The 10,171-nt window shown below is 39.4% G+C and overlaps 3 protein-coding genes across 3 annotated transcripts in view; 2 read left to right on the forward strand and 1 right to left on the reverse strand.

The window, feature by feature from the left end:
- Nucleotides 1–1,791, forward strand: part of ripor3 (RIPOR family member 3) — a 43,489-nt gene extending 41,698 nt beyond the window's left edge. The window contains exons 22-23 of the mRNA XM_039692768.2: nt 22–112; nt 1,452–1,791. Coding sequence (XP_039548702.2) covers nt 22–112; nt 1,452–1,549 — 189 coding nt within the window. The 3' untranslated portion in view covers nt 1,550–1,791. The remainder of the gene's footprint in view (nt 1–21; nt 113–1,451) is intronic.
- Nucleotides 1,792–2,612: 821 nt separating this feature from the next.
- blcap (bladder cancer associated protein) lies at nt 2,613–4,667 on the reverse strand. The gene is made up of 2 exons (XM_039692771.2): nt 4,545–4,667; nt 2,613–3,461 (listed from the first exon to the last, which is right to left on the reverse strand). Exon 2 carries the CDS (start codon nt 3,340–3,342, stop codon nt 3,079–3,081), a length of 264 nt encoding a protein of 87 aa, XP_039548705.1. The 5' UTR covers nt 3,343–3,461; nt 4,545–4,667; the 3' UTR covers nt 2,613–3,078.
- Nucleotides 4,668–5,511: 844 nt separating this feature from the next.
- tmem74b (transmembrane protein 74B) lies at nt 5,512–10,171 on the forward strand. The gene is made up of 2 exons (XM_039692779.2): nt 5,512–5,878; nt 8,387–10,171. Exon 2 carries the CDS (start codon nt 8,436–8,438, stop codon nt 9,123–9,125), a length of 690 nt encoding a protein of 229 aa, XP_039548713.2. The 5' UTR covers nt 5,512–5,878; nt 8,387–8,435; the 3' UTR covers nt 9,126–10,171.

Raw genomic sequence — 10,171 nt, forward strand, 5'->3', positions numbered from 1 at the left:
AGAGGTTCTGTGTTTTTTTAGGCCTCAGAGTGTGCAGAGCATGTAGCTGAGCTGTGGCGCTCCGCAGACGAAGACCTGAGGAACGCCGCACGAGAGACCGTGCTGTCCTTTGGTACGTGACCGGTTGGCTGTTATTACTGCGTCTATGTCATATGACACTTATTTCTCCCACTATCAGCACATACATGCTCTGTGTCCAAATCCAAAGGCTTGCTTTGCTGCCTAGTCAGTCAGTAGCTATGTTTCCATCCAAAGCTGTGAATTTAAAGGAGTAGTTCACTGTTAAAAAAAACTTTTTTCTGATAGTTTACTCACCTCCATGTCATCCAAGATGTCCATGTCATTCTTTCTTCAGTCGAAAAGTAATTAACGTTTTTGATGAAAACATTCCAGGATTTTTCTCCATATAATGAACTATCCTTTTAATTGGCAGTGTTGCATGAAGGCACCTCCTTTGATTTGAGATCATTTAATGCAGAACATGAAATCCAGGGGGAGGAGTTGGATCAAACTCCTCCCACCTTACATTTACCGAAACCTACACATTTCTGCCCCCTGATCCCTCACCCCACCCCTAAACCTACCCAGCTCCACCCCTGATCCCTAAACCCACCCCTAAACCAACCCAGCTCCACCCCCTGATCCCTAACCCCACCCCTAATCCTACCCATCTCCACCCCTGATCCCTAACCCCACCCCTAATCCTACCCATCTCCACCCCTGATCCCTAACTCCACCCCTAATCCTACCCATCTCCACCCCTGATCCCTAACCCCACCCCTAATCCTACCCATCTCCACCCCTGATCCCTAACCCCACCCCTAATCCTACCCATCTCCACTCCTGATCCCTAAACCCACCCCTAAACCAACCCATCTCCACCCCTGATCCCTAATCCTACCCATCTCCACTCCTGATCCCTAAACCCACCCCTAATCCTACCCATCTCCACCCCTGATCCCTAAACCCACCCCTAAACCAACCCAGCTCCACCCCCTGATCCCTAACCCCACCCCTAATCCTACCCATCTCCACCCCTGATCCCTAACCCCACCCCTAATCCTACCCATCTCCACCCCTGATCCCTAACCCCACCCCTAATCCTACCCATCTCCACCCCTGATCCCTAACCCCACCCCTAATCCTACCCATCTCCACCCCTTAGATCTGGATCCAACTCCGCCCCCTGGATCTCGGTACTGCAATGAGGTGCTACTGGACCATCTTCCAAAAAAGTCACGTCTCATGATCTAGAACAAATTCAAGTCAGTTTGAATGTCTTATTTTCCTACTAAGTTTCTTTTCATTCACAGGGAATCATATATGTTCACACAAGTGCTTATCTTCTTTTAAATTACATGTAATTTATCCCCATACTACATATAACACTTCTTGTAAAGTGCAGAGGTGCCGTCACCAGTTTCCCAGACTGAGCCCTTTTTCTTTCTTAGGTAAGAAAGGTCACATGGCATTCCAGCGCATGGATCAGATCTACGAGCTACAGGACGAGGCTTACAAGAACCTGGAAACAGAAATCACAATCTTATAGGACAATCACAAACTCAATCTGTTACCTGATTGGATGGTGCTGAGAGACTGCGAGGTTTTGATTGAATACATTCCATCTGTGTGTACTATTGCCAAGTATTTAATATGCAGTTTTATTATTTTCTTTTTATGTAATTTTAATTTTTAATTATAAGTGAAATATTTATAAATACACTGTCTTCTATATTCATGTATCAAAATGAGTAAACATGAAATATATTGATAATAAATGTAAATATGAGAGCTCTGACTTGTTCAGTTCAACCACTAACAATTTCCCCATAATAAGCAACCTAAAATCAAATAATTAATATGCTCAAATCTTCAAACATCAACAGCTTGGATTCGTGTACATAAAATTGTAACACTTTTCCATTTTTAACATACTTCTAAAGCATTTGTTGATTTTAATTCATAATTGTAAATTTACTAATACATTAAAAGTTCCATCAATTGAATATACCTGAGCTAACATTAATTAAAGTGAATAGTTGTATTTTTTACCAAATAACGTTAATATGGTCTTCTACATTCCCAAGCAATCCATTCCATGTCTAGGTTTTTCATCATACCAGGATGTGTCACATTATTTTATCTCACAAATGGTAATTTAGCACATTTTCCTCATCAAATTCTCATATCTGTAAGATAATTATGAAATTTGAAGAGTAAAATAAGCTTAATTACCATAAACAAGTGTATTTTTTGCCAATTTTCAAGGCAAGTACAGGATATGACAAATAATAAACAAACTATAACAAACTATAAATTTTAATTTGATAGAATTTTTTTTATTGACATTTTAAAAACATCTGTATGAATAAAACCTTTCCCTAGTGAGCAGGTCTGTTCAATGAAACTGCTTTAACGAGACTCACCCTGCACTATGGGTTGTATTTGCTCAACCAAGAAATTCCCCCAGAGAAATGCATGTTTATTTTGAATGGAAATGGAAAAAAAATAATTTCATGATTGATTTACACAGCTGCTCTAAAGTCACTAAGCATAGCATCACACTGTCAAAAAGACAGCAGTTTTTCATCCGCGCACACACACACAGCAGCTAGACTTTAGATCATTAGAAACTTTATTGAATTAAAAGTGGTGACAGCATTTGAGCTGACTCAGCAGTGTATAAGCACGCCTTCAGCTCAACGTACACAACAAAATTCATCCGCCGTTTATCCGCTTAACACTTGGACTCATACTGATTATTGACACCCAAAATCGCAATATACCAACGTATACACACACACACACACATTATCATCTACCCCTTTGGAAAAATTCAGCATTCAGAAATGAAAAAGTGCACCGAACACAACGAGAATGGAACCCATGCAAGCTTCATTCGCCCTTCGCCGCGGGGAGGAGACTCAAGTCAGGGAGCGAGGGCGCTTTGTTACGGGTTACAGCGGAGAGCAGTTTTCAACATGGGTAGAGCGAACCGAAACTTCCCAGCATTCCCCGTGGCTCTTCCACTATCAGTCCGGGTTGAGACGGCCCAGGGTTTGGGCGTGAAAACCGAGTCTAGGTGCCCACAATGTTGGGGTCGTGTGCGGAGTCCGGCAGTGGAGAATCGTGGCAGTGGTACAGAAAGCAGTTTCCCCAGCAGCTGTAGCAGATGAGGAACAGCGCCGCCAGGAAGACTAAGGCACAAATGGTACACGGCTTCCTCTCCAACAGGAAGCTGAGCAGGTAGAAGCCCATGAACATGGAGTGGTTGAACCACAGGGCCGGATTCAACGGTTTGGGGATCAGGAGGACCGGGAGTAACCACTGGAGGCAGTACATGGTCTCTGCGTGTGGAGCCGCCTGGTTTGAGCTCAGATATCCGACGTGACGCTACACAATCACAAATCCCCTGTGTATCTGCAAGGGATTAGACGCAGTATCCAAATTCCAGGCGAGGCCTTTGGAAAAGGAGAGAGAAAGAGAAAACAATTTGATACTCGACTCACACCACCATATAAGGGACCGAGGTCTAAGCATACGTGTGTATTTTAAGATATTGTGCTGCTGAAGGCTATTTTTAGTTCCTGGCCTTGTGTCTAACTTCTGTCTACATAAACATGACAGCACCTTAAGTCGTATTTGACTAGTAGCGCTCGATTTCATCAAATGTTTCAGAAGAGAAAGACTTCATAGACAATCTCATACTGGAACAGTTAGGCTATTTAGGTAGCTTATCATACGTTTAAAAGATTTAAGGGTGTGAAACATATTTAAAAAAAGAGCAAAACAACCATATCTTTTCTTTTCTATTCTATTTTACCCCATTTTAACATTACACTGTTTAACGTTACATGAAGGAATGGCAATCTACAAAAGTGATAGAAAATTGGCAACTAGTGTGAAAATTAATTATGGACATATCCAATTGTTAGGTTTATGTTTTTATGTTTCTTCGTATTAAAATGTTTAGGAGTATGGCAAAAAAGCCAAACACGGTTTTTTTTAAGAAAATGATAAACGTTTCCCAATTTATACTGGCATTCCTTACACTGTTTACACGAAGGGTCGACTAAACAAAACCAACAAAAAAATACAGATTTAGTCATTAGTGAGGTTTTGTAATTAATTTTGTACATTTCCAATATTTCACTTTGTGTTTTGAAAATTGTTCTTCTGTGCACACCCCAGACATTTTAAATGTGGGCTAAATTTCCCCATTTTGACTTCTCACACCGTTTACACGAATGATCGACAATAAACAAGAAAAAAAAACTATAAATATAGCAAGAAGTGTGATATTATAGTTCATTATGAATATATCCAAGAAGTCAGTTTGTGGTTTTAAATTATGTCATAAAAAGAACACATATGAACAATAAAAACATTGTGATGTTAGCTTGCTTGCTAACCGGATATCTAGCATGTGGCTAGGTGTTACACGAAAATAAACTTTCCGACGTCAAATGTAAACATATATAATTTTGGAGTCACTAATAAACACGCTTTAAAACTCAATAAGACTAAAATGATCATGTTCAGACCTGCCATTCTTTAAATTCAATCCCGATCGTGCACATAAGCCGTCGCCATTGAGCTCTTTAGGGTGATTGCGTAGATTTGTGGAAGTCTAAGGACCCGACCGACTGCCTGTGTCCCACAGATGCCTGATGAAAATTCATTCATATGACCAGATATAAATTTTTATATAAATATTTTCGTGTTTCTCACTCAGTTTGTTTATTGCATATATACTTGCCCTTTTACCATAGTATTGTGTCCAAAAATACAATTTTTTTCATCATCAGTTTAGTACCCATCATCAGGTCAGTTTTCTAAATTGGATATAGGGTGTTTATCATTGATGTAAGGTTGAAAGAAAAAATGTGTACCTTTGAATAATAAAGCAAACTTTTTAATGTGTTTTGCTGATATGTCTTGTCTACATACAGATGCCATTGGTCCAACACCTGGTTTTTAGTGCTTGAAGCATTCATTTTTGCATCCCACACCGTTCAGACTGAGAACTAATTAGAAACGCAATGTGTGTGTGTCTACAGGTTTATATTGCATTGGCACTGTTGGGACCAAATGTCCCCACAAACCTTAAATCACCAACATTGTGGGGACCGGCCATGTGGAAAATGCAAAAATGCAGAATTCACAATGGTTTCTGTGATGGGTTAGTGTAAGTTGATTGAACAGAAGCCTATAAAAACCATTACACCAATAGAGAGTCCCCACAAAGATGTGGGGGTGGGGGGTTGATGGCAATATCTAAAATCCTTGTGGAGACATTGTTTGGTCCCCTTGAGGAACACAGCTTATAAATCATAGCCTACTAAAATTTTACGTGATGGGTAGGGTTATTGTTTGAGAGACTACAGTTTTTCCAGTATAAAAAACATTATATCACCATCCCATCTAACATGAAACCCCTTTATAACCTGTGCGTGTGTATCAATATAAAACACATTACTGACTATATAAAATATAATTTAATATAATATGCAATTCAGATCAAAAAGCCTGTCAGAAGCCCTGACAGCATGCAAAATCAATTCTAATAGTGGCATTTTTAATAATTAAACATAACCTATATGCAACATCCTTGATGTGGGCATCTTAACAGACACCATTGAAGCTGAACTAGTGCATACTAAAGGTTCACTTCAGAACCACGCAAAATGTGCATCGACAGCTGTGGATTGTGTCGTTCATGATGATGAATAATCTGACGTTTTTTCATTTGTGTTTAATGCTGCCTGAAAATGAGCGTGTTTGTATCGCGCATGGCTAAATCTCCCCTCGAGATCTTCCTGTCAGCATCCCATCGTTACTATGATGAAATCTGTGTGGGGAGCGATCGCGCCTGGAGGTGAGTGCGCCTTCTCTTTCTTACCAATCACGGAAAATATATTAGGAGGTGTTCATCGCACGCTACATTTGCTACCCTGGTTGTTAAATATTCAAATGCAAACATAAAACTCTTGAGGTGTGTCACAAGGTCATATCGGAAGCTATATAATGTGAAGAACGCGATAATGTGAGCTTTCACACGGGTAGTCGACGCGTCGCCCGCTTGTTAATTATCGCTCGCTCTCAAGGAATGAGATACACGTATTCAGGGTGAAGTGAGGTAAAATGGGCCAGCCTGTGGTAAATCATCTGGAGCAAAATTATATGGCATCTGCACATTGTCCAACCCGCTGTTTGTGTTGTGTGTTATCATCAGGGTCTCTTTTATTCGTTACAAATGTCGCAAAAACAAGCCCTGGTCATCACTGCTTCTTTCAGGTAAAACGAGCCAGAGAATCCTTGAAAAACCAACATTGTGAACAAAGCATGTTGTAAATTAACAGTTAATTCTAATTTAGTTTATGTCATGGCATTACAAAAAAATGTAAGAAATTAGTGTAGCCTTGAGACTGAGATACGTTGAATGTTATTTCTCTAAATTGTAAATTTGAATATAACGTTAATAGTTGAAACTGACATACCGTTGTTTTTCGTGTATGTGCACATTTATAGACAGCGAAATAGACTGAGGCTTTAATGGGAAATATTTAAAATAATTTCGATATTATTTAATTAATAATTAAATAGCTAAACATCTAGCCTAGTTGATTGATGGTAAATGTAAAGGTCATTTTATGAGTGCAATCTATGCAAATTGTTTGACTATTAGCGTCCACTATCACAGTAATCTAAAAGTAACCTAAATTAAAGATTTTAGTTGTGGTGATTGGTTGATAAAGTGATGCTTATTTCCCTTTGCCTGTTAAACGTATCGCAGTGGTTGCTATGGTTACCTCATGCGAACGCGACGCGTGCGCTCGCTCTCTTGTAATCTGTCTTTTATAATCCTGTATACTTGTTTGAAAAAATAATAACTCCACACCCCACCTTCCATATTTTGCTTTGGGTAGTTAGGTGGAAATCATGCCGTTATGTAACTAAGAACGTTTAGCTAATGTTCATATTAAGTTCAAACGAAAACATTGATTGTTTCTGAATGTTTTCTGTTCAGAATGTCCATTAAACCACTAGATCAATATCAATGTGACATTTTAATCTGACTGTAAACACACATAAATTGTGTGAGATCAATAAAGGGATGGTTCACCCAAAAAGGAAAAATCTGTCATCATTACTCGCCCTCAAGTTGTTCTAAACCTGTATGAATTTCTTTCTTCTATTGAACACATAAGAAGATATTTTGAAGAATGTTGGTAACCAGACAGTTGAGGCTTTTGGATTGGCCTCTGCCGAATCTAACCTGTAATATTTTGGTTACAAGCTCAAGTTTTATTTTATTAGTAGACTCTGCCACACATCCACACTTTGACATGTTTCCAAAGAGAAGGACAAGTTGAAAGTCAATCCTTATGCCATGAAAACAACGCGTACTTACTTATACTTCTCTTGTTGATACACAGCCTGGCAATCGGTTTTGAATACCAGTATTATCAGTTTGATTACTTTTGTCAGACATAGTCTGAAGATAATCTGAATTTTGGGAACAGTGTGTATGGTGATTACTGAAGCAGATTTACAGTAGTACAGTTATTTTGTTTACAGTGATAAACAAAGTTTTGAGATATGTCACAGACTGCCATGTTTAATTTTTAAGTATGTGTTTTTGTCAAAAAGCAGCACTGTGTAATAGATTTACTTTGTGATAAAAACATTGAAACACATGATGTCCTTCTTTGGAATGGACTCCCAGGCCCTGTTTATACATCTAGTATTAAAGGAGTAGTTCACTTAAAAAAAACAAACCCTTTTTCTGATAATTTACTCATCCCATGTCATCCAAGATGTCCATGTCTTTCTTTCTTTACTCCATATAATGGACTTCAATGGGAACCAAATGGTTCAAGGTCCAAAAGACAGTTTCAGTGCAAACTGCAAACTGTTCAAAGGGCTTTAAATGATTTCAGACGATGAATAAGGGTCTTATCAAGCGAAACGATCACTCATTTAAAAAAAAAAATAACAAAGTTTAAGTTTTATAAGCTCAATTGGTCGCCTTGCTCCAAAGGCCCCTACATTTACTTGCCAAACTCTCGTCTTGAAGAAATCTGGACAGAAGTGGTTTTAAATGTGGACAAAAGAGACGAATTGTAAACCGAAACGTCTCCCTCGTCTACTTGTGAAAAAAACAGGTGTAAACCGGGCCTCATTTGAGTGAGTTATTCGTAGGGCTGTGAAACGATTAATCGCGATTAATCGCATCCAAAATAAAAGTTTGTGTTTACATAATATACAGTATGTGTGTGTAGTTTCACAGCCCTAGTTATTTGGTGTTTTTAAATATTTCAAAGATGTCTATTTTATGCTTTCGTTGTTCAAAGCATAATATAATATAGGCTTTATTTTGAAGGTGAAACAAGAGGCATTTGATTGAACATGAGTGCAAGCGCTCGGTGTCGATGGAGTTCCTGAACGCCGTGGAGCTCCGTGAACTGGGGGATGGGAGCAGGCGAGAACCTCCTCAGGCCTCCTCAGGACCACGGCCTGCCACCGGCATCGAAAACGCATCGTTTGAGGATGAGGACCCGGGAACGAGGATCCGCGTTACCTCCAGAACATCTGGAATTGACCATCAGTCAAATCCGCTGCCTATTCAGAGAGAAGTGCCGTCACCGCACACTGAAGACGAACCTGAGCTTGAATACAACGACCAATCGGTGGACTACGGGTTCATTTTCGCGCTTGTTTTCCTCGTAAGCGGAATCATATTAGTGGTGATCGCATATACAATCCCAAGAGAGGTTAAAGTCAACCCGGACCAAGTGACAGCACGCCAGATGGAGAAACTAGAGATGTATTATGCACAACTCGGTTCTCACCTTGACAAATGCATTATTGCGGGGCTTGGTTTGCTCACTCTGGGAGGAATGCTCTTATCCGTTTTATTAATGGTGTCTATATGCAAAGGGGAACTGTATCGGCGGAGAACTTTCGCTAGAAGAACCATGAAATCTTATGGATCCATTAATATGAGGATGAGGCAGCTAGCTGAAGGCGATGGAAGGGAGACGCTCGTGGAATGTGAACCGAACGTCACCGCCGACGCTGCGAACGGTAATCAGGTTCCTTCGGAAACACTAAACACGTAGCACAACTGAATCACGTTGATGAAACACTTTTGCATTCCCAAAAGGAAATAGTGCTTGCAAGGCAGCATAAATAACATGTTTAGGTAAGTTTACGTTTTTGGCTTCAATTATCAGTAAAATGAAAGTCGCATATAATAACTGGACATGAAAACGGCGATCAGTGCACAAGACTATAATACCATTCATGATTCAGTATGCAAAAAAAAAAAAAAAATTAAAAATAGCATATATTGCAAAGGCTCCATCTGTTAAATGTCAAAGTCAATTGCTTTTCACACTTTAATCTAAAAAAAACAGATATTTTCTACAAAATAAAGTTTGAAATGAAAGAAACCTCTCATGGACATTCTAATTTTACAACAAAATGATTAATAGCTTGTTTTCACGTGACGTCGCCACTGCGTTGCCATGGCGTGAAATGCAAATGGAGGGCAGGAAGTGATTTACTGTATTTAGAAAGCACTATAACAAACTCAAAATGTCTGTGTTTTGAGTCATTTACAGTTACTTGAATCGATCAAACCATAAGGAGTTTTTATCGTGTACCAAAAGTTGTTGTTCATAAGGGGGGAAAATGCAAGAAATTGATCGAAAAACTCTGGAAAAACAGCTTGCAAACCTACGTCTGCTGTCGGGAGGAGCCGAATGGGATAGCCTGCTCGTGTGTAAGGTGAGTTAATACAACTTAAGTGACTGTTTGTGTAACGTGTAACGTTTCCGAACTTTGTAAAGTCAAAGTATCTCTGTAAGACGAGGTAGTTGCTGCTATCTACAGACTCGATGGCAGCAGGAAAATATTTCAATACAGTTTAAAAACCGCTCCTCTTCATAACGTATGTTTGATTTTTTTGTTGTTGTTGTTTATTTCTTTCTCTTGTAATAGCGTGTGAAGTAGTACAATACGGACTTTTGCTCTTCACTCCCTGCCCTCCTCCTCCGCGCGTCATCATAATCACGTGACTGAAACCCAGCTATAAATGAAGAGTTCAGATGCAAAAGCCTCTAAATGCCATTTGAAATTTTCTTCTTTAATGATGATTTTTATC

This window comes from Pimephales promelas, chromosome 8 (genome assembly GCF_988280905.1).
Source record: "Pimephales promelas chromosome 8, fPimPro1.hap1.1, whole genome shotgun sequence".
Taxonomy (NCBI): domain Eukaryota; kingdom Metazoa; phylum Chordata; class Actinopteri; order Cypriniformes; family Leuciscidae; genus Pimephales; species Pimephales promelas.